This window comes from Anopheles marshallii, chromosome 3, assembly GCF_943734725.1.
Source record: "Anopheles marshallii chromosome 3, idAnoMarsDA_429_01, whole genome shotgun sequence".
NCBI classification, from domain to species: Eukaryota; Metazoa; Arthropoda; class Insecta; order Diptera; family Culicidae; genus Anopheles; species Anopheles marshallii.
Genome location: NC_071327.1, coordinates 61,187,390 through 61,212,152, shown reverse-complemented (window position 1 = coordinate 61,212,152; position 24,763 = coordinate 61,187,390). Strand labels below are relative to the sequence as shown.

Genomic DNA, 24,763 nt, shown 5'->3' with positions numbered 1-24,763 from the left:
ATGAAGTTGATTTATTCTTTGAGTCTAGGAGCCCATTTTCACAAGAAACCAACCGCAATGACATCCACTTTCCTGTTGATTCATTTCGTCCTTTTTACTAGAGTTCAAATCAGAACAACCCTCACTGCGAAAGAATCTCATGGAAACTGTTGTACCGGGATATAAAATAAACATAAACTTTAAATACGTTGTGCATACATCGACACGGCAGGTGTAGCAGCTAAACGTTAGCAAACCCACCAGGACCACAGCCGAGAAAGGGCTCTGAGGGTCATATTGCCCGCGGTGATTTGTTTAAAGGTGGTGTTCAATTAAGAGACTTGATATTACACAACCACAAATACTGTGCGTTCATCCTCTGGTGCTGGACTTAGCTTCGACCCCGGATGGACCTAGGGTAAGACGGTTCACATTATACCGTTCGTTAAATGGTTCGATCATCTGGAAACGTTGGGTGAAGTCAGCAGGCATAACAACATCCGGTAGAACTGAGGGATAGGAACCACATTGCCCTACTTCTGCTCATTAAAGTTAACGTAATATGTTTGGCTTGGAATAATCCTGTTTGCTCTCCAGCTCAGTGAGAGCACCAGTGTGTGTACCAGTTTGTTCGGGTATGTAACACGAGAGTCTTGTTCGGTGCTCATATATGCACATTGCAAGAGAAGCTTTCTTCACTTTTAATGTTTCAATTAGAGCGCATCATATTTTTGTTAAAGGATAGTTTACATACAACTCGCCTGATAATGAGCATGAGGTAAAGTTAATTATCATTTCTGGATATTTATGCTATGGAGCTTCCTACAATGAGTGGAATCATCCGTTCCAGGAAAGATTTATTTTTAAGAATTAATATCATTCGCTGCAAACCATCGAAGATCATAAGAGTAGGATTCATTTCATCTCGACTTCTGAGCATTTACTCATACATGTAGGTTTAAGGAATCACTGAGCTTTTAAGAGCAAATTTTGTGATTGTCCAGCGTGTGTCAACATCTCGACATCTTTCGGTAATAATCTGTAGGAGCAACCATGACCTGTTGAAAAAGACTCTTGGATCAGAATATGGCGAACATGTCGAAAAAACCACTTTGTAATGCCAATTTGTGGATGGAAATATGATATACTCAAGCAAAACGAACGCCGGTTTTTGCTTGCATGTATCAAACACCAACATTGAAACCGATGCTTCTCTCATTAACCACCCTTGGGGAAAATACGCCCTAAATAGCTCTCTACACTGTTCTATGTTAAGTTTACAGGAAAATAGACAGTAAGCCGCCATATGAAATTCAATACTCATTGAGGATGGTCGAAATTTATCCGAGGTAAACCACAATGCCTTTTACTATAAAGGCCCTATTGATTCCAAATAATCCAAAGCCTTCATGCATGAAAGTGATTATCTATGGCCATACGAGTGCATTTTAAGTTAACTTGCTCATGTAATCTCCATGCAATTCGAGTTAAGACTTTCTACCAATTTGAATCGTTTCTTATTTCACCAACTTCCAGAACTTGTGGCATACAATCGTTATCTAAATTCCAAGTAAAATATTCTCTCATCTGCTACTGGAATCTGCGCACTTGGAAACTAAAGTTTATTGTATGCATTTCGATTCGCAAAGAATTAATACAAGAAAACAAATACGCACAAACGCTCTGCACCATGCCGACGAGCTTGCATAATATTCCTCTAGAAAAATTGACCGATCGTAGTAGGCCTATCATCGGCATCGTTTCATATCAATGGAAAAACCGAACCTGTGCAGAAATGCCAGGTGAACCGCCCGGTGTCAAACGAAACAAGTTGAATTTTATTTTGTTCAAATTGCATTCCATTTCCCGGAAGTTTATTCTGTGGCTCTTGACCAAAAGGATCCGAGTTTATAATGCCTATAACAAACTGGTCAAGGAATTTAGTTCAATGCAGAGAATATCTGATTAATCCCAGATGCTGTCCATCAGGCTCATTCTGGCATGTTACAGTGTCGGTTTGAAGCAACTGCATAACGGCTATCAACACATTTCCACACACGCACACAGGAATGACAATGTTTGTTTCAATCAGTTCATTAATAGTAGCAATGGTCATCCATTGTTAGTTTGATGGTTTGCAATCGCAACATGCCAAAGGATGGGTCATCATCGTCATCGTGTTCATCATCGTCATCAGTAACGATAAATTACGTTCGTTTACCTTACACTCGAAGGGCTTTCGGAATTGATTGGCGTACCGTTGCGTTACGACGCCAGAAACACGGCCAAAACTGGTTAACCGGAACAACATGCCCCAACAAAGTGGACTGTGTTCCTGAGCCTACACTTTCCTCTTTAAGGTGACATTGACACATGGCGAGGCAAAAGTGGTGGTGTTGGTGCTCTAAAAGCGATCAATGTAGCAGTAACTGTGGTTCCTTTATTCAATCCACGTGTTGCAAGCAATTGGTAGGATTGCCCTCTTTGATTATTCGCTTCGGAGTTGTAGAGTAAGATCCAGTGAGAATGTTACATCGAAGTAGTTCTTAATTTATGTATCTTGCACCCAACAACAACCACAAATCGTCAATCAAACAAGAAAATGGAAAATGAGTAAAATGCAAACTACAGGTAACTGGAAACTCGGATCGACTTTCCCATCATTATTCTAATATGGCTAATTATTTCATGTCTACTTCACTGCGAAACCACAAACAATCTAGACCTACGGTGTAACAACATAGAACAAACTCGTTGGTACCTTGTTTGTTCAACGTTTGTAATACCGAGCTCTTTCACTCGACAAGTTTCCACAGGACAAAGCGACGGGCTGGACGATCGCTGAGGCGAATGAAATTCTCTTTGTCGCATGAAATAACATTAACGGTTGGATTGTTTGAGCCTTGCAATGGTCGAGTTAGTTAACGTCACAGTGAATCAGGCTTTCTCCATTGACCATTCACTGAACCACAAACACATACAAATGCGAGAATACAATCATGTGTGGGGAATTTTCAGACGATTTTCCAAAGCAAAGCAAAGCAAAGAACAGAACATTCTCGCTTATTCGATGACTTCGGTGTGACTCAAAACCACAAACAAGAGATTTCAGTATCGAGCTTAAATTGTTCGACACCTTAGCCTACCGAGACATTTTGCTAAGGTTGTATCGATAATGCTGTGTAAACCACATAAAAGAGAAAATGAAAGAGATCGTGTTTGATTCGATAGGAATTCAATGGAAATTCAAGAACATCATAAATACGAGCCCATTTTATGTGACGCTCATTCTTCGGTGGAGACGCCCAGTGGTTCATGATTTGGTATGAGACTCTTCAGAAATCTTGGCAGTGATTTTAAAAGAATGTAAACCTTAGAGAAAAGAAATGTTATTAAATGAAATATCCACTAAAATTGTGTGCAATATCAAACACCCCGAACGCACTAAAGCATTGAACAGTATTTATATTTAACAAACATTTTCCCATGCCACACGTATCGATTTATTCACTGCTTTTCTTGTAACGCGATATGCCTTGGGTTCGATAGCATTACCAAAACGACTATTACTAACGACCTACGGCCCACCCATCTCGTTGATCATGTACCGTTTATCATGTATCCTTATTCCATCTATCAGTTACCATCTTATCTAACTTTTACGGTGCCTCGCTTTTTATCACAACCTCGGTCAGGATTTCCAGTCCGAAGGCTCTCCTCCTAACGTACGATATTTCGGTGGGCTCTGTGAGTGCTCATATTGGTGTTTGGCTTAGAATTTGAGATCGATCGGACCTAACTCTATCTCATTCGTTCACTTCTAGTTGCGTGCTTTCTCTATCGTTCCTTCGCTTTCGATATCTCTCTCTCTTTTCAATTGACTAAATTTATTCGATCGGCATTCCGTATTTCACCCGGTGGCCATCAGCAAAGGGAACATAACTCGTCCGATGGTACACACGCTCGCCTTTCCCTACCATCTGGTTCGTATTATTGCAGGCAAAACCGGAACCGACATCAAAATGCGTGTAGGCAAAACATGCGCTTCCATCCAAGCTTCCCCGCTGGGCTTACATCAATTCAATAGAATCGAGAAGTGAAACTCAGTACAAACTCGCCACCAGTCAATTTATATGATTTAACATAAATAGACTGCTCTTCTACTTCCGTTCTTTATCGGCCCCCTGACTCATGACGTTGTTATTTCTGCTAGTGACGCTTGACGGCTCTGGTGGGAGCTTCAGCTGCCGGGATTTGGCAGACACATCCGAGCTTTGCTTTATCTATTATCTTTACACTCATACACCTTACAATGTTGAAGTCTGCATGCATAAGTCCGATGTTCATGCTCTTGTTATAGCCAGTATCAGTGCCGATATTCCAATCATATAACATCTTGTGAAGATTGTCTCTTGGACAAATTCTTGTTCGATATTTCAATTCGGTTCCATGTTGTGTTTTGTACCATTTCACCACATGGAAAAAGAAAAGCTATTGCTCCCTAAGCAATGTTTTAAAGTATTACTCCTGATGGAAAGACAACTCTTTCAGCTGTACTCATTGCTTCTTTTCCAATAAAACGGCAGAGAAAACACCAATTTTCAACTCACAGGATGATGTAAGCCATAAGGCAGATCCACTCAACTGTGGGATTTTAATTCATTTCTAGTCGGCCATTAGACTGAAGTGGTTAGGCGAAGAACAAGCTATTTGTTCCGATTTTGTAAGAATTCGAGAAAAGCATCAAGTCATAAAATTTCAACAGCATACTGACGGTGACAGGGTCATCATCAACTACCTTTGAAACACCTCTTCCACAGATTATGAACAGCTCTTGAATACTAATTTTAAATGTTATAATTGAGAAAGTTGTTTAATCCAAATGTTTTCAGTGAGCATAAAATCGTTCTCAACCCCTTCAAATCGTGGTGCAGTAAAGCTTTCTTGCTCACTAACGTGTCTCAAAATTCCTGTTGCGTGTTTTCCAAACATTAACTATGTACTCATCCCTTGGTATATTCTGGTGTTCTACATAGTATCCGCCCTTTCCTCACACATATTCTCTCTTTTTCTCTTGCTCCTTCACAGGTGATGGATGATCGTTGGGAGAGTGAAGTTATCGAGTACGGAGCAATCAATATCACTGGCTTTCGTATCGTCGATACGAGCAAAAAGTACGTCAAGGAGTTTCTTGATGGATGGAAGCGATTAGATCCGACCACATCGCAGGGCGCCGGAAAAGAACTGATCTCGGCCCAGGCTGCCCTCATGTACGATGCCGTGTTCGTGCTGGTCGAGGCATTCTCCAAGATTATGCGCAAAAAGCCGGACCAGTTCCGGGCGTACACGATGCGTAATCGGGGCCAGCCGTTCAACCTTCCCACCAACGGAACGCGAACGCTGGACTGTAACACCTCCAAAGGTTGGGTCACCCCGTGGGAGCACGGTGATAAAATTTCACGCTACCTGCGCAAGGTAAGCAATGTAGATGTTTCCTTTCACCTGACCGGTTTGGCACCAATCTGAGTGACTGCACAGTGGACAACTTGCAGTAGAAATTCACGCGACAATTGAGTTGTTTTCCTCAATTACTTTTCAAAGTTCTGACTACAGAAAATTCTATTTAAACTACGAACATGGTATGTGACACCAATGTTTCGAAGCTGATTGTAAAATAATCCTTGCAACCGAATATTACGATACTTTCAACGTCGCCCCTCAATGGCACGTGTATTGGACTGCTTAGAGACTCTTTTTTTAGTGTAGAATGGCTCAATTCTGCCTAGATGGTTGCCTTCGCCAAATCGAGCCAAGATTTATGAGCCCGTGATACATTATTATGGCTACCGGTCTTTATTTATACCATCACTTGCGCTGCGTCCGTTGCGTAGCAATGCTTGCTTTCCTTTCTCATAAAATGCAACCCTACGGACGGCTAATATCGGTTCGTTATTTCTCCCTCTGCCATCTAACTCACGGGTTCTCTCTGTTCTGTTTATCGTTCTTGCAAATGGCACAACTTTTACACCTTCCCGTCTATTGGCATCATCACTGCTACTACAATCGCCACAATTGCACGGTTGGCATTGGGCCATCAACGAAAAAAACCCACTACTACAACGCTCCACGACGCTATATGTGACTGCTTTACGGTTGGGTACATGCAACCCCACCGGCCGGGGTTTTACGATCACGGGTTTACCAAGACCAGGTGGAAATATCGGGCCTTACCGGTGATATCAGATTCAACGAAGACGGCAAACGCCAGAACTACACGCTGCACGTGGTCGAGATGACAGTGAACAGCGCGATGGTAAAGGTGGCCGAGTGGTCGGACGAAGGTGGACTGGCGCCGGTCGTCGCAAAGTACACCCGACTCAAGACGGACATGCATTACGAGCGGAACAAGACGTACATCGTGACGACCATCATCGAGGAGCCGTACATCATGCTGCGACAGCCGGAACCGGGCGAGACGCTGGAGACGAACGAGCGCTTCGAGGGCTACTGCAAGGATTTGGCCGAGCTGCTGGCGAAAAAACTCGGCATCAACTGTACGTATACGCATCGAGATCGTTTGCTCAGTTATCTTCCCAGTCTCCCTTTTTCTTTATCATATTTACCTGTATCCTTTGTACTTTCTCTAGTGAAAAGATATCAAATGGACATAATTTTTGACTTGCACTGCCTTGGGGCTACACTAGGAACTTTGGGATCATGTTTTTCTATTGACTTGACCTTGTTTGTGTTTAGTTTTAAAACCCTCCTCTATCATTGTTGCCTTCAACCGTCTACGGCAGTAGTTGGTTTGTCATTCACATTTAAGTTAAAAGTAAGATACTACAAATTGTAGAAGTTACAATTAAGAGCATTGGGATGGTACTTCCCATCAAGTTGAAGCATTTATTTTCCACACACTTAATAAATCTATAAAATTAAGATACTTTCAACATAATTCTTTAGCTCGTTACCATACAAGGTACACCCTGTATTAAAGATCTTTAATCGCTGCCTACTGGCAAAAGGAGATAAATGCATTATAAATTTTCCTGTGTCAATAGGTCTTTTCAAGACAGGTAGCATTAGCAATGCACCACCATGGAGCCAGCTAATGCTCCATCTTTTCATCGCTATTGAAAGTACTTTCCTATTAATGTCGCCAATTCCCTCGATGGAAACAGTAGTTGAGGATTAATGTATATTATTCATACTGATGGCCGGGCAATATGTGAAAGTACAAGCAATCATTCATCATTCAATTCCGAATGGTATGATCAGAAAATGATGATTGCGCGTGACCCACTTGTGTTCGGATTGAAGCAAACTTGTAAATTACTTCTAGTGTTTTGCAAGTTCTATCTTTTCGGTTTATTTACTAACGTGAGTTTCTTAACAATCTTTAAAGCAAAGCTACTAGGTTTAATTCGCTCAAACTAAATATTTTCAAATAATTGTATTTTAGCCGAATGGAAATACACAAAATGCCTTAATTATTGTGTAACAAAGTTATTAGAAACATAGAAAAACGAAACAATATTCAAACAGTGCATTATTATAATAGAATTATCTCCCATTTGATTCATACTTAATATTTCATTGAAAAATCATATCCTGGAAACGCTTAGTGTTCCTCCAATGTCTAATAGTCAACCACAATTATACACACCACTGCATGAAACTCTTTTCCGTACCCTCATCAAGGTCAACCCTTACGTTAAGCGAAAAGCACAAGAAAATCCCACTTGCAGTATCCCTCCTCCAAAGTTTATATTTGAAAACTTTCCTATTAGCCCCCAAGATGCGGACAAGATCTTTGTTTGATGTCTAGCAGTGTAGACATTCTTTCACCAGTCGACGGTGTCCTTAAGATCCCTTTTCATTAGAGTTTTTTCTATCATGAGCTACCTACACAGGAAACTGTTTTTACGCTCGCCAACTCTCGGCCAAATAGAATGTCCACCAGTAGCGCGAAAGACAAAAAAAACACAACCTAAAACTTCAAATTGAATCTTTTCTTTCCTCCATTCAAATCGCTGCCAACGACCAGATGAGCTGCGGATAGTGAAGGATGGTCAGTACGGTTCGGAAAACCCCGACGTCAAGGGTGGCTGGGACGGAATGGTGGGCGAACTCGTCCGAAAGGAGGCCGATTTCGCTATCGCCCCTATGACCATCACGTCCGAGCGCGAGCGCGTCATCGATTTTAGCAAACCGTTCATGTCGCTCGGCATTTCCATCATGATCAAACGGCCGGTCAAGCAGAAGCCGAGCGTATTTAGCTTCCTCAATCCGCTTTCCAAAGAGATCTGGGTAAGTAGTGGACGCAGTGTGCGTGCTGGAGTTAAGGACGAACTAATGAGTGCCACCGAAAACCGTGACCCGAGGTAACAGGAACACGAGTTTTCGGTGGTGTTATGTCGTCCTGCGTCTACCGCACGGCGAACTGTCATACAATCCGTCGTGTTTGAGGTGGTCAATAATGCATTTCCCCTCAACAAATGCGACAGCTAATACTAATGCTCTGTTTGCGATCCACGTCCTTCCGATACCTAGGTGTGCGTGCTGTTCAGCTACGTCGGTGTCAGCATCGTCCTGTACATAGTGTCACGCTTTTCGCCCTTCGAATGGCGACTAGTTAATTATAACGGTAATTAATTTCGCTGTCCAAAGGAACGGACACCATTTCACCTTTTCGGAAGTGTGCCGCCCTAGGGGATGCAGTGTATTTCCGCCCTTACAGGCATCTACATCCAGAGTCGGGGGCGTCCGATGGCGCACGGCACGTACCAAGCCGCTCGCATTCGGATGAGTTGTGAACACTTCCGGTGGAAAACACTGCATCTCTCGCATGAGCGCACAAAAGACGTAACTTATCTCATATGTTTCCCTTTCTGCTCCTTCCCCAACCGTCCCACGCCGTGACACCGTGTCTGCGCCCCAAAACGTTGGGCCCTTCCCGGACCATCACTGGCACGGCCCCTCATGGTGACTGCTGCTGTTCGTGCTGCTTTGTGACACACTTTATGGCTAATTCGGCTACCGTGCGTTACTACTGACGCTGCTGCTCTTACCACGACCGGATATGTCAGGCGAACAACCGGACGCAGTGCCACAGGCGACGGTAAATGAGTTTAGCATTCTGAACTCATTCTGGTTCGCTCTGGGCGCCTTCATGCAGCAGGGCTGCGACATCTCACCACGCTCGATCTCGGGCCGGATCGTCGGCTCGGTCTGGTGGTTCTTCACGCTCATCCTAATCTCGTCCTACACGGCCAACCTGGCCGCCTTCCTGACGGTCGAGCGCATGGTCACGCCAATCAACTCCCCGGAGGATCTGGCCTCGCAAACAGAAGTCCAGTACGGCACGTTGATTCATGGCTCGACCTGGGACTTCTTCCGGGTATGTATCGCGCGGTTGTCCTGGCTTCCCGCACAGGCGCTCATTAATTTCAATACTCTTCCCACCAACTCGGTTTTACCGACCGCCCGCCTGCCCCAAAACCTGGAAACAGAAATCACAAATCTCCCTGTACAGCCGCATGTGGGAGTACATGAACTCCCGCAAGCACCTATTCGTCAAGACGTACGACGAGGGCATCCGGCGGGTACGTACGTCGAAGGGCAAGTACGCGCTGCTCATCGAGTCACCGAAGAACGACTACACCAACGAACGGGAGCCGTGCGACACGATGAAGGTCGGGCGGAATCTGGATGCGAAAGGATTCGGCATTGCCACGCCCTTGGGCTCACCGCTAAGGTAAGCCGTACGAACGAATTTTGATAAGAGCTTTCGTGCGCACCGCAGCATTGCGGTGGGCAAAAATAGCAGTAACTTTGCGTAAACACGTGCACCCTTCCCGGGCGTGCGATAGGGCACGAGAACGCGGGAAATGCTAGGGCAAAGTAGCAGAGGTCAAGAACATGTTACGCCATCCTCGCGACGGTTTGCACAACACATGCGCCCTCTTGACAGAATGTTATGAAGCTGGGTTTCTTTGCAATGTAGAAAGCTTTCGTTTCGTCAGAAAAGTTGACATTGTTCTCAAAAGCTTTAGCTAACAAAAGCTTCACAATCAGGACATTCAAAGAGCTTTTTTAAAGTTCATCCGTGAAAAAGCCATGAAAAGCGATGAGCCCCTTTTTTGAGCTTTCATATCGCTTTCCCCAATAGCCTTGCGGCATAAACCCAATTGCTGTGACAGTAATGTTTTTAAAAATGTTATCTTTAACAATAACATCATGTTAAAGGTGCTGTATTCAAAAACCGATTAAAAATATAATAAAAATAGAAAAACCTTTTAGAAGAGAAGAAATTTGATATTCCACTGAGCAATAAGTCCACTGAGACTTATCCATTTTGAATTCTGCATATTCTGAATTTTCAGAACCGTTTGGTTTTTTTTTTCTAAACTTGATGTTGGGCTGTACAAAATTATTCAATATTTTAAATACAAACACTGCATTTGCAAACATTGATTCCACTCGTACTCATTTCAATTTGATCCAAAATATCAACGGTCAGTATATTTCGAAGACGAATTTTTAATCTGCATTTTCATTAAGCTTGTTTCATGCTTTCAGCCCATTTACGTTATCAACCGTCATTAAATTGTATCCCAACAACCCAACAACAACAACTTTGTAAACTCCTGCATGACTTTGTTTCAAATGCGGTAAATATTTCCCTCCAACAAATTGACCATTTTCACGAACAAAAAACCAGAACAAAAACACAATCTGTTCCCGTGGTTATAATTTGTTCCGCGAAAAATGTCACGAATTGACGAATTGTCGCAACGAAACCTTACTAAACGAAATGCTTCCCCATTTGGCCAGCTCCAAGCACGCGAACCAAATCGCCCCCGGTTCACCGGTGGCGGAGAGAAAGCAAAACTCCCGTTTTGACATGCCGAAAATATTTACTGGTCGCATGCACTCATATCGGCTGCATGCTGTATGCAGCTCGTGACTATTGTGTACCCCACTCGGGGACAGCCACAAGCGACCGAAGGTCGACAAATTGTAAGCGACCACCGTCAACCGCCATCAGTGCACGAACGTCAGCATAATTCTTCGTTTGCTTGCTGCTTTTTCTCTTACACGAATCGTACGATGGTCCCTCGCGTACGCTCTTCCATCCATTTTGAGAAAATCCTTTTTTGTTTAAATCAAGACAAAACGGAAACACAAAAAAATGCAGCTTTTTTTGTGCACTTTTCTTCAGCAAAATTGCCCAAGTGGATTGCCCGGGTGCATGAAACAAAAACGAAAATCCTCGTACTGCCCTGTGCTAAATGAATATGCAACTGCACAAACAAAAAAACCAGCACAAATCCGGAAAATGGAAATGCAAAATAATAAAAATTCGAACACACCGTGCCACACGGGCCACGCCAAAGTGAGAACGGAACGATGCCCCATAAAGGAATCCCAAACAAAAACTTGCCCCTACCAAGGACTGCACGGAGAGGGCTTGTGTGTGTATATGTGTGTGTGGGTGTGTATGTGTGCAGTCTAGCGCAGCGTGCACCGAACTCAAACAAATCAACCGACCGTGTCCCATTAGTGCCGCACGAAAAGCAGTTCCCTCCGCATCATTACTCCACGGCCGGGTGTCCTGTTTTTTTTGCTTCGTCAGCGAAATGCGACGCTATCCCTGGCAGAACGAATAGTAAGGATGAATAGCAAACGAAACGGGTTTGAAACAAACAAAAAAAAAACCCCCTGGCAGGCGCACTCTCTCGAGACAGACCCCGTGGCGGGCAGTTGCCGTCCGGGCAAGGCTATATCCCGCTCGCTACTAGGTCACCTCAGCGACCCAGTCACGGCAGACGAAGATTGAGACTGTGTGACATTATTTTCACTACTGCATAATGAAGTAGCGGCAGGAGTGCAAGAGAAGTCATTCATTTGCCAGCATTACGGAGCAGTTGGATGATGCCCGGGTGGTGGTTTGGTTTGCGCAACGGCACGAAATGTGTTTCGAAACAATTAGCAATCACGCTCTAACGTTTGCCGGTCGGGTATTTCTGCCACCGGCATCGGATCGGGGTGAAGTTGGCAAATCTAGCTCGACCCTGCCTTCTTGCTGCACTTCAGCAAAGGCCGCCCGGTGTTGTGTATGCATCGGTACGGAAGTACACTTCGGAGCATCTTCACCCAAGATCAACTGACTTGTCGCTCGAAATCTTGCTCCTTCGATTGTGTACCTGTCTGAAGTATCCTTAAGCCTCTCTTGGCAGCATCGTGCCGCCTCTGTTGAAGCTGCAGGCAGAGCTGCATGACGGTTACATACCCAGTGCCGGCTGAATGGACGGTCGTGATCCAATTGCAAAAGCAGTTCCACAGTGCTCTCGGGGGGAAAAAAAAGCTTTTTCACTTCGCTCCCTCCGGGCTCGTCTGAACGAGCTGTGGAGTGTGGAAGCCAACACATGGCACGAAAACAGACACGTTGGCGTTGTAAAGTGCAGCAGAGGCAGAGGAAGCACCAACACGAGGGCCACTACAGAAACGTGATCCACACCAATTCTGTCACCACGTACAGGGCACACTCATGGATATACATACACCACCAGACAGCTGAACAAAACAAACATGACTAAAAGTGTCCTGTGCCCTCCAGGTAGCCTATTATAATGCTCGTCACCACGTGTGCGCGTTTTTTTCCTTTACCTCCCTTCGCCGTGGGACGGGTTCGAATGGCATAAAGTGTGTATTTATCCAGCAGAAACGCCTCGCGACAGAATTAATTTGTTTGAGGAATAAGCATTTCATGCCGAATGTTCTGCTAATGTGCAAATATTCATACGCCCGTCTTGTACTGAGTAAAGCACAGCTTGAAGATCCAAATACCATTCTTGGGCAACTCATAGCGTACGCTCTTGTTAGGCCTATTTTTATTTTAAAAACCAAGTATTGATAGTTAAAAGATTCTGAGTCACTCTGTTAGGTCTCTCTTTATGTAGTTTATTCTGCCGAACTTTCAGACAAATTGTTCCCCGTGTGTTTCCTGTAAACTTTATTGATAAGATTTTGCCTTTCTCTTTTGCAGAGATCCAATCAATCTTGCAGTGCTGTCGTTGAAGGAGAACGGAGAACTCACCAAACTGTTAAACAAATGGTGGTTCGATAGGACGGAATGCAAACACTACGACAAACAGGACGCGTCACGGAACGAGCTGTCCCTCAGCAACGTAGCGGGCATCTTCTACATCCTCATCGGCGGCTTGCTGGTGGCGCTAGCCGTAGCGCTGGTAGAGTTTTGCATGAAAAGCTCCAACCGGTCCAGCAACCGCATTCCGCTCTCCGACACGATGACCTCGAACTCAAACTCCAAAAACCGGCTCACCATGCCACCGGCGGCCCGGGAGTATGACAATGGGCGCATCGGGGTAAGTGGTGGCTACATCCACCCCCACTGGCGGACAGCAACCGAACCGTACTAATTGCAGTATCCGTTCTAGTACTACACCCCGGCGACACACACCGATCCGGATCCGATCCACGCCAACTCGCACACGCAGGTTTGATGTAAGGAGCCGCCGGAGCTGCGCCTATGACGTCCACCGTACGCGCCCACCATCCGACAGATCGTGGCCAACAGCCGTCACGATGCGTCCACGTTGCTGAAGCGCGAAAACGTCCCCGGCGGAGTGCCTCCGGTAGTGCATGATAATTCCTGTCTATAAGCATAGCATCCCTGGTAAATAATGCCAAACTTTCCTTCCTGTCCCTGCGGGGCCGTTTTGACTTTGGGCTATTAGCACGGAGGTCATCCACCACTGGAGAACCATAGTCAATGCGGCCTGCGGGGAAACAATCTTACAATTCTTGGGTCCCCTTGGAAATGGGGAACCTCACAAGCTCAAATATCAATGGAGGAGCTTATGCGGTTTATAGACCGAGATGTCAAAAGAATGACGCAAACAAAAACCAAACAACTGAGTTCTTCTCAGTCCGTCGAGTGGATGACGGTGATGTGTACATAGATTAGGAATTATCAATATCTTAACCCTTTGTTAGAGTTCCGCTCCGTTTTGTTTTCGTCCCGAAAGTGAATGACGTTAAGTTTTTCCGTTATCGAGATAATCAAATTACTAGCAGTAAGCATGTGGTATCGCGGCACGGGATTAAACATAGCTACTACGGGAAAAACAATACCGCTCCGGAGGAGTTTATGTTGAAATGTGCAACCGTGAGCGAACAGTTTCCAACAACAAGTTACAAAAGGAATTGGAAACGGAAAGGGCGGCGGGCGCTCGTTTGCCCTGTAGTTAAATCATTATATCGATAGGCGATATCGAAATGGATTGTATGAAAGCGTGTACGTAAGTATTAGGCATTGCTACAAGCGATGGCAAGTAAAAGGCGCATGAAAGGGTACCTAGAACTGAGGTGAAACACACAGTGAAGGCGACTGAAAACCAGTGCAAATACATAGTACCGAATCATTGCGCACAACCCACTAGTCCATAAAGTCAACCACTAAGCAGAAACTTATGAAAACAATCTAGGTTCGTTCGAAATATCTTGGTAAAGCAGAACACAAAAACTTTCAAATCAAACAAAGCATACCAAATCAAATCATCTACTAATGCGAGAAAACTGAAATAAAAATCAAAACAAAACCAATCAAACCCAGACAGGCCAAACCGAGGGACGGAAAATGAAGTTTTCCCTCGCGGCTAATAGCGTTACAGACATGTGTAAGCAACTTACAGTTCTCTTAATAACTCTCTGTACTACTCTATTCTAAATAAACAGAAGACTAACGTGACTGCAAACGGTGAACATAGAACGATCAAACACAAAAAAAACCCTGGAAAAGAAACCAGCAGAACACACACGAAACAACGCAATCGGAATGTTATAGAAGGCAACACAACATGCAAAGCGTTACACAAATAGGACTGTTTTCATTTTGATTTTTAAATCAATCACAACAACCGGTAGCTTATCTAATCCGAACTGGGCAGCAAGCGAGTGTGATGAGAATGGTTCGCGCACCGGCCACTGGCTGTTAATTGAAGGTGAGTGAGATAAAACATAAACTTCAGAACTTAATCAGCAACAGTGGCTCGAAACAGGACAGAAACAAATGGAATTTAAACAAATGCCGTAGCGAGTAAAGCATCCAATATGGCTGGAATTGGACAGTGTGTCCGAAACACACACACCTATGCCAACATTCAGTCCACCTTCTGTGGAATTATGACACGAAGTAAGCCAAAAAAGAAAAGAAAAACACACACAGCGAGTGATCCAAAATCTGTATAGAATAAGAAGGCTAAGAATATTGACTAAACCTAAGCTATTAAAAGAGAAGAGATAAACTAAAGAAATAAATAAATCACGTCAAGCCATGTAACTAGTAACTTATCCTAAAAACAAAACAAAAACCACAAAACCGACACACACGCAGCCAAAACAGCAGTCCATACATGCATACACGACAACAGGACCGGCTAGGCCAAAGCATGTTCTATGTTTGTGAGTAAAAGTAGGCGAAGCGATAGCACCTACATCAGTGTGTAAACGTTTAGCATACCGCAGTGTACCGGATGGAGACGTAGACATACAACCTAACACATACACACATAAACATTACTACTACACCAAAGTGAATACAGCAAGGGTGGATTTAAAGAAAAGCAAACAAAACGAAGCTGTTCAATAACTATGCTAGTCGGTAAGCAGCAATTCGATCTATACAGGAACATACCATTTGGTTGATTTTCGTTTGGTGGGATTAGCGTCGAAGGTTCGATTTAAACGACGGCAATGGAAAGATTCACAGCGATGTGCACGATTCGAACACGGTACAGTTTTCTCCCGATGCGTTACCAATTTATGTGACTGTTGTGTTAGTTAACAGAAGAATGACAGACTTACAAAACAAACCCAAACCAGTACGTCAAAAACGCACGGACAGTGCGCTGAAACTGGCTGTACTGTGCAACAGCAACCAGAACGGAGATAAAACAAATCATGCAAAGAAAATTACGAAAATTTGTTGAGATCGTTTGAAAATAAAAATCGAATTCCATAAGAAAATAATGAACTCTTTCTTCTAGCGTTTATCTTCCATTTCACTTGGCCCTCAATGGGTTCCCATTTCACTGCTAAGCGAATGAAATGAATTATTCAGCGCAGTTGTGTTGTTTTTTTTCCTCCACCCCCTCACCCGGGCCGTTGTGATTTTATACTTCTGCATCAAAGCTTAGGACCCTCCATCCTGCGTACCATAAAAAAAGGACAAAACATAACTTAAGATCTGCAAAGAAGCAGCCCGTACCAGCTTTTTGTCGTAAAAGCACAAACAGGCCATCAAACCGTGCGACCTTGGGTGAAATTTGGGACACTTCCGATACGAAACGGTAGCGCCGCCCGGCCTGCCACCGCAACGTCATAAATGGTTGAAAGCGGGGCGTCTTCTTTAATCCTCTTACTATAATTGACCATTAATGTATGACATAGAGCTGGTCGCATCCTTTGAACTCGGGCTTCACTTCCATTCAAGGACTGTTTTATTAACATTCCTCAATGGGGCTCATTTGGTCAAACATTAGTGGGTTGCCCGCTCTGCCTAAAATGAGCCTCGGCTTAAATGCTGTTCAATTTTTATTAAAATTGAGAAAATTATAGAACCACTTTCAAGGTGCAAGTTTTTTGAAAAACTGCATTAAAATATCATCCACCCTGGTCACAATGCATGTTTCATACGAAATAAAATTTAATGCATAATGTTTCCTTGAACCCTCATTTAAATACAAATAGCTTACTTCAACAGTTCCGAAGCCATGCAACTCCAAACGTGCAGTTGTTGGCAGTAGATATTTTATGCATTCTGTTCCCATTTTCTGCTATTCAAACCGTTATCTCCTGATCCTGAAGCTTATGTTTTCATCCTTTTCCTTAAGCCGCAAACAGCATGTATCATTCTTACTAGCATATTCATAGATATTCATAGCTTAGTTGGGAAAACTAACCAAGAAAAGAGTGCGGTTTGAAATTTCTGTTTTACTCTCAAAACTAACTTCGTTCGTCTCCCAAAATTCGGTCGCTAGTTACATCAACGAACCTCGAGTTACGTGAACTAGCATTGTGTGAATTTGAAAAAATCAGCAGTTAGTGAAGTTCCTGAATTTCACCTTCAAATGTGGGAAATTAAATATATTTTCAAAAACACATAACGGTGCTTTGTTTTAAAAATTACTTTGGATAAATTATTCCTTTGGTTGTCGAATGAATCGTAGAAGTATTAATTTTGAATGTGCTATGTAACATGAAAATTAATATTCGATACCATCATGCGATGGGTAAACGATGTGATAAAGAAAATTTGACTTTCATGAAAATTTGATTTACGTTAATTTTTCTGACAAGCATTATCTCCGTAACGCGGAAAATGGCTTTTATCTTAGCAGGAACCAAACCATGGCAAAGGACAGTGTGCTACTTGTCAAGTACCAGGCGCCTCCATTATTCATAACCTAGTGCCTTTCGTATGAAACTCATATTAGCATTGGCCTACACTTGTCGATCAAAAGAAAGAATTGCATACACAATCACAATTACACAATTTGCAATCAAATACTTATTTATTTTTTTGTTAAATCCTTGTTTTGTTATCGTTTTATTATACATATAACATTTTTAGTTGTTTTCATGATTCTATTGAAATATAATTCAACTTAAATCAGTTTTGCGTAACCCCTTTTGAAACGAGTTGATTAACGAGTGAAGCAGCTACATGCTGCTCCTGAGAGTACTGCTGGGAAGTTTTGCAATTTTAATTTATTACAGATGTATTAAAACCTGCTCCAGCAGGTTCCAGGTCAACAGACACATTTTGAACAGCTTATAGGATTATTTTTGGTATGATTATTTTATTTATATTACCATATATCTCTTTTTCACTTTTCATTTATGTTTTCCCGTGTCATCTTCATGGAAGTCTCCAAACACGACCAGCACATTGTTATATTACCATAACCTATTTGTGGAAATTTTCATACTCCCGGTAGCTTTAGGTTTTCTTTTTGTATTTGGCCTCTTTTGAAGTTTGAAGGAATATTTATCGATTACTGATAGAAACAATACAAGTGTTAAATTCACAATATTTATCTCCTAGAGAGAGCATAACGAGCAGAGTGTTTCAGAATCGAATGGATCTATTTTAAGTTGTAAGAAAGAAACACTAGAACACTAGAACAAAACACTTTATATTTTGATTTTTTAAACAAAGTAAGAAATAAAAAATTGCTCAAAAAAAAGCTAGCGTGGTAAAAAAAACCCGCGAATTGTGTTATGTTCACAGGTACAATATGTTTAACAATGCGCATCGATTATGCAACCGAAGCACATTCTTTATAAGCTATTAAAAGAATTACTTTAAGCGTCAACAGGCTAAACCCACCAGCAAATTTTAAAGAAAATCTCTCATTTTTTGTAGATAAATATAAAACGATTAAAGTTTTCTTCGGAATTTTATCTTAACCTAATAAGCCATATACTTTTTTTTGTAGAAACTCAACCATAACACTGAAATTAGATATCATATATTATAGGGGACAGTTAGGGGCAAAATTTGCACTCGTAGCCCTGAGATGGATAACTTCGCCTCTGCTTAGCAATGTAAGTAAATTAAAATATTCCAACCAATAAACACAAAACCAACCCCTAATAACCGTTTTTCAAAGACTATCAAACGGCTTCCAATTCATGGTGCACTAAATAATTATGATAAACAGCTACTATTATCGCAGAACAGAACCAACCATCAGACAGAATCTGGATGAAGGTTTGCGTCCGCTTGAAGGCGATTAATAAAACGGATAAATTATACTCTCTAGTCCCTTGTTACAAACACCTACCTTCCGGGAATGGGTAGCATCATGAATAAAAATCATTTGATCAATTATAGAGCAACATCCCCCCGCTGGCCGTCGTGGTGAACCGCTGATCGTGCCACGTAGCCGAACTAATATGACACAACGTGGAAATAAAACAAAACAAAAAATCCCTCGGAACCTACCCACCGGGCGGTAAACATTCAATAAACGGGCTCGTTACCGACCACCACCCCAAGTGCAGCGGGCTTAGAACCAATGAAATGGAAAAAGGGTTTTAACGGGTGGGATTCACCACCACGGTGCTTTGGTCATATGCCTGACCTCTCGCACGGACCACCTACGGTTTTCATCCCTTGTCAAAGCTTATCTTTCACTTTCACCGAACCGACCCACCGACCGGCGTAAACTAGTATCAAAGGGAATGCTTTTGTCCCTTTCCTTTCATTCGCTGGCGCTATTGAAAGGATGGAAGAATGTACACAGCAGCAACCTATAAACAGGAATGATGCTTCCGCCTTCTCGTGTTGTGTTTTTCTTCACTTTGCACTAAGACACCGACCGGGATCGTATCTTTGGTTTGGGCTCTTTCTTGCCTTTTTATGTTCTTTTCTGTATGTGTGTGTGTGTGTTCCAGTATACCATCGTCATTCTCGTCATGTTTTCCTTTGTCATCAGTGACGCGTTTGGATTACGAAACGGCATTGCGGTGGGAAAAGCATCATCAAAAAGCATCCGCTCTAGGGTCACAAGACCCTCACAAAAAGAGCCACGAAAAAAGCGGCACACACACACACACACGAACTAACCGCCTCATACCGTTGGCCAGCCGGGGATGGCAACGATAGTTTGAAATTGGAAAATAAATAACTGAAAAGGAAACATAAAGATTATATCTTATCATGGTACGAATACGTGATGTGAAACGCAATTGTCGCGCTTCACAATACCGGCACAAAACATACCAGGTGAGCGAAGATGAGGAGGTGATTCAGGACTCGGGACTGACTTCAAAACAATGCGATGGGTTGGCCAACCGGTTACCGGTGGTAAGCTATCTTGTTGTCCCACCTGGAAACACGCGCAAATTGAGACGCGAAACAACGAGATGTGCCTGTGTGTCAAACACGGCGTAGATGTGCACAGTCAGCCAAGCTCCCAAGGTCCGACGGTCGCAGCTTGTACTCGTAGGACTGATTTGAAGACGTTTTCCTTTTTAATCACATCTGACTACAACGAACCCGGCAGGGGTACGGGTATTCTACATAAACAAAATAAACAAAAGTAGAAACGGAAATTGAACTTCACATTTTACAGGGGTTCTAAATTGTTCAGAGGCACACACGAGAGAGCTATGTTCAGAATAAGCTTCCACTACTAGAAGATCCAGAGATCGTCAAAAATTCCATATTTCCATCATCAGCTTCCTTTTCTGATTCAGAAATCCTGAATTCCCGACTCCGACAGAATCCAGAAACAACTACACGATTTCTAGATGAACTCAACAACCCTGTAACATCCCAGCCATGGTATCGTTAAATGAAGTGCTCGCTACACCATGGCACACCCATGGTTTCGAAATCGTTTTACTTCCCGCTTGCAAACGGGACTGCACTTAAACTGGACACCCTAGGGCGTTGTTTATGCTCGCGTACCTCTTCATCGCGACAAACGGCGGCACTGCCGATGGTATCAAACAATGTCATTGCCGGATCATGTCCGATCGTGACTCCGCCAATGGAAGCCTTCGGGTACTACAATTATCCACCCCGCTGCCGGCCACCTCTCGGTACGTGGTTGAATTAGCGAGTGGGGGACACATTTAGCCAGCTGAAACCGTAGCATCCATGGTGTGCAGGACGAATTGAAGCTGTAAAATCCAATGACAGGTGTTTTTATCTTCTCACTTGCTTTCAAACGACACACTCTGCCACCGATGGAATGTGTAACTATGGCAATTTACATTAAATTTAGCAACCTCACTTGCACACTAGCGGCGAGCGTTGTAATGAGAATGTAAATGAGCGTTTATAGCCATTGTAATCTGTAGATGTTGGTTTTTAAATCAGGCAAGATGGCAAGATTAAGAAAAGTTTTATAAAAAGTCATTCCGCTATTTGAATTATAAACTTAGTTTAAAAAAATAATCAATTCTCAGTGTTCATATATAAGTGCGTAAGCAGGATAAAAGTAATTGATTTGTTTTTCTTAACAACTACGTGAACACAAAAAGATTCCTGTAATCAAAACATGCCTCTCAAGAAGTAAAAATTTACTAGAAGAAAGACTTGAGCCTCCCACATTGTATAAAGTATTCCCGCTACTTCGTGAGATTTTCTTCGAACGTGTCATTTGACTACCATAACTTGTTTGTGTCATTTCTTACGAACCCCCACCACCTCCCTCCCTTCTTTGGCTCCTTTGTTCCTCCACCCTTTGCATGTACCATCACCTCGTCACTTAATGGTCAACGCAGATAAACTTCTTCTTCTGCACGTTCCACAACCTATCCCATTTAGCGTAGGGTGCCAAAGCGCCATTGCCGTTGTCGTTGTTACAAAAACTTGATCAGGCACACCTTTTTGGGACAATTTATGCTCGCTCGATGCTTCGGGGCAATATTAAGGACGCAGCAATTATGACAGCTGGTCCAAGCAGGCTGCACAAACCGAACAACAACCTCACACACATACACACACACACACACGGCTACAAACGGGCTCCAAATCCAACGGTAAAGAAATGACAACGCAAAGAATGGCGACACAAATCTGTTCCCGAGGACAAGCTTCACCGCCCGGCCCACCCGGTGTGCCTACCGGTGCTATTAGTTTTTGTTAAAATGAAATAATAAACGTGGCACTGCCATCCATTCCACGTAACCAGAATGGATACTGCTGCCACCGTCAGCTGTACAGCGCAGCAGAAACAGAAAAGCAATATTATAAAACATACCTAGTGCGAAGAGTGTTTGATAAGGCCTACGCATTCCAAACAAACGGTTAACTATGGAGTTCCCTCCCACCCTCTCTCTCTACACCCCCTAACACCACATCCCCACATCCTAATAGGTTCGTCATCGTCAGCCCAACCAACGCCGGACTTTGGTTCTCGGATCAGAAATAATAATAAAAAATGGTAGTCAAAGAAAGCGCACAGCAGCGAACCAAACGAAGCTAGCAGGAAAAAAAAAGCCACGACAAACAAAAATGAATCATTTCTCAAATTGAACAGACCACCCTATCTACCTTCACATTCGCCCCCTTCAAACCGGTTCCCCCCACTTTGCCCATGATGGATTGTCTACGGGAATGTGATAAATTGGGTTTTAGTAGGGGAGATGATTTGGATTTCTCGTAGAAATTGTACTGCCACGATCACGCTTGCCGCCTTGCCGAGTGCAAACGACTTACTGCTTTGCTGTGCTGCGGGCCGTGGTTCTTTTCCCGTCAGCCAACAAGCGGAATTCCCGGGGTTTTTTTCCCCCCGTACACACATTGAAGTTTTGAAGGACATTCCTCAACGGTGCGGCGGTTGAACCGCACATCGTTCTCAATCTTCATCATCATCGCTAGCGAAGTAAGGTGGCATTAACATCGCTTCGTTCAAACCGTTTCAAACACACAAATCATCGAGAATGAACATAATCGACATGAATAATGTCGATGCCAGAGTTACGTTTGTCGTAAAGATTACGTGGCACCGGTACCGGAAGGCGGGCGGGCGTTGCAGGGGGAAAGGTCTCAAGATGACACATGTGTCGAGTTGGGATAACAAAAAAAAACCATACCTTTTGCCATCGTTGATTGGCACAAAACGGTTCAGTTATTTTCGCGTTTGTAATTCACTGGTTAGTATTAACGTACTGATTAAACAGACATTTTCTTTCGATATGTCATTTACATATTTGCTGTTGTGTTTTATTGTCACATCGTTTTTTTCTTTCTTGTGAAACCAAGTTAAAGTCTTATTTAAAAGAACAATGTTATATTGAACTTTGAAATTTTTTACACCAATTTAAGGGAACCAAACCCAATGGGTTAGGTTTTATTTATTTATATAAGTTTTTATTTTCTTTCATCACAATGTAGTCCAGTATGGTACGGTATTATGGTATGGTCAAAGCAATGTTTTGCGATGTTTCATAAATAACTTGTATTTTTTTTCAATTAGCCAATTTAAACCCATTTTTATTCAGTAAAGGTGCATTCATTTGCAGTTAAACCTAATTGTGGACTGTTCAGCCATTTTTCATACGAGTTCTCTGCAACCGAAGGGAGAACCCACAATTGGTACATCTTTCCTGACCTTCTATAGTACATAGTTTAAATTTGATTATGTTATCTTTTGTTTAGTAATAGTAACTAAGAAAACAGTCAGGCAACTCCTTTACAAGCTTAAAGCGAAGTTCAAATTGTTACCATTTGAACCATGTTACCAGATCAAGGAAGATTGATATGGTGTGGCACTTCGTCTCGACCCGATATCGAGATCTAGCATCTTTTAAATCATTTAAAAATTTGTAATATGTGCTCGTGGGTTGGCCCCTCAAAAACTAGTAGTAAAATGAGGTGATCCGGTAGTGTAAGACAGGGCTGGGAAATATCCCTTCCAGACTAATCCTCCGTACACAGGACTGACGATCCGGCTACACGGGGAAAGGCAGTCAAAGAAATATATAAATGGCCGAGCTAGACCTCTTGAGGTTGTTGTGCCGATAAAGAAGAACAAAATGCAGCCGTATCTAAAGAGATCTTCATCCAGAATGCAAAGTGATCTCTGCTTTCTCCCGAGAACTAGATGAATTCGGCCAAACAATGAGGAAGATCCTGAACAAGATGGCTTTTGTTTTGTGATATTGTTAGAGGAGTCCGTTGAGCAAGATCGATTGAAGATTATCGTATAATAATGGTTTTTTTTATCGTTATTTCAAATTTATTCAATTACGTTACACATTAGTTTATTGAAGTAAAGATTTTGAAAGCTTTGAGATTTAAGGCTTGGTCGACCTCACAAATGTTTAAAAAATAGTTGCAAGGTTGATTTTCTTCATTTTATATAAACGTTTTTGTATACAAATGGATTGATTATTTACGATTTAAATAGTTTATATGTCAGCTAAAAAGAAAAATATTTACCCCGGCACAATTCGTACGTCAATTCTATGTCAACGTACGTCAACGTCTATGCAACCGAAAACATTGGATGTAATATTCGCTCCGTGATGATTTGTTATATTTTTATTTGTTATTTTAAATTTTCCGTTTCCTCTCAAAAACAACTACTCATATAAAAAAGCACTCTGTATGAAGTTTATCACCATGAATATCATTTCTCAAAGTTAAAACCGCACGCAATTAACGTCACGAGAGAAGGGTTACGCACTATACGCCCATTTTGATCGCAGAATTGGGTAGAAATAATTATTTCTCAGCATCCAGTGTTCGTCCACGTTAAAAGTAACTTGCTTGCAGCGCAAACAGCCATCCATCGTTACCGATTGTTGGCCTGACATTTCCATTCATTTACGATTTCGGGTTCGTTGGAAATTCATTTGATTGAGCGGACAACTTAATTACCGACTAACAACCGCAACTTCCATCCCCGTCCGCGGGCCGTTGATGGTATTGACGTTTCACATGAACGTTCGCCTCGCATTGACCAACCCAGCGAAAGGGAGCTGTAACCTATAGACGTGCCTTTCGTGCTGGGTAATTGGTAATAATTAAATTAACTCATTTAATGCTAACGATTTCCGCGACACCGCCACCGTTCTTCCCGGGGTGCTGCCAAAATTACAATTACTACCCCGGTGCCTTTTTTCCATTCGGAGAAGCACTGAAGACAACAGTTCCAATGAAGGAAACATCGAACGAGGCACTCGGCTCGCTGGTTGCACCATGATGGATTCACTCGCCACAATCCGCTTCATG

The 24,763-nt window shown here is 42.7% G+C and overlaps 1 protein-coding gene across 1 annotated transcript in view; it reads left to right on the top strand.

Annotated features, from left to right (window-relative positions):
- Window positions 1–13,485, top strand: part of LOC128711868 (glutamate receptor 1-like) — a 34,418-nt gene extending 20,933 nt beyond the window's left edge. Inside the window, exons 4-10 of the mRNA XM_053806754.1 lie at window positions 5,068–5,454; window positions 6,191–6,533; window positions 8,027–8,289; window positions 8,533–8,617; window positions 9,051–9,379; window positions 9,492–9,736; window positions 13,031–13,485. Coding sequence (XP_053662729.1) covers window positions 5,068–5,454; window positions 6,191–6,533; window positions 8,027–8,289; window positions 8,533–8,617; window positions 9,051–9,379; window positions 9,492–9,736; window positions 13,031–13,424 — 2,046 coding nt within the window. The 3' untranslated portion in view covers window positions 13,425–13,485. The remainder of the gene's footprint in view (window positions 1–5,067; window positions 5,455–6,190; window positions 6,534–8,026; window positions 8,290–8,532; window positions 8,618–9,050; window positions 9,380–9,491; window positions 9,737–13,030) is intronic.
- Window positions 13,486–24,763: the final 11,278 nt, after the last annotated feature.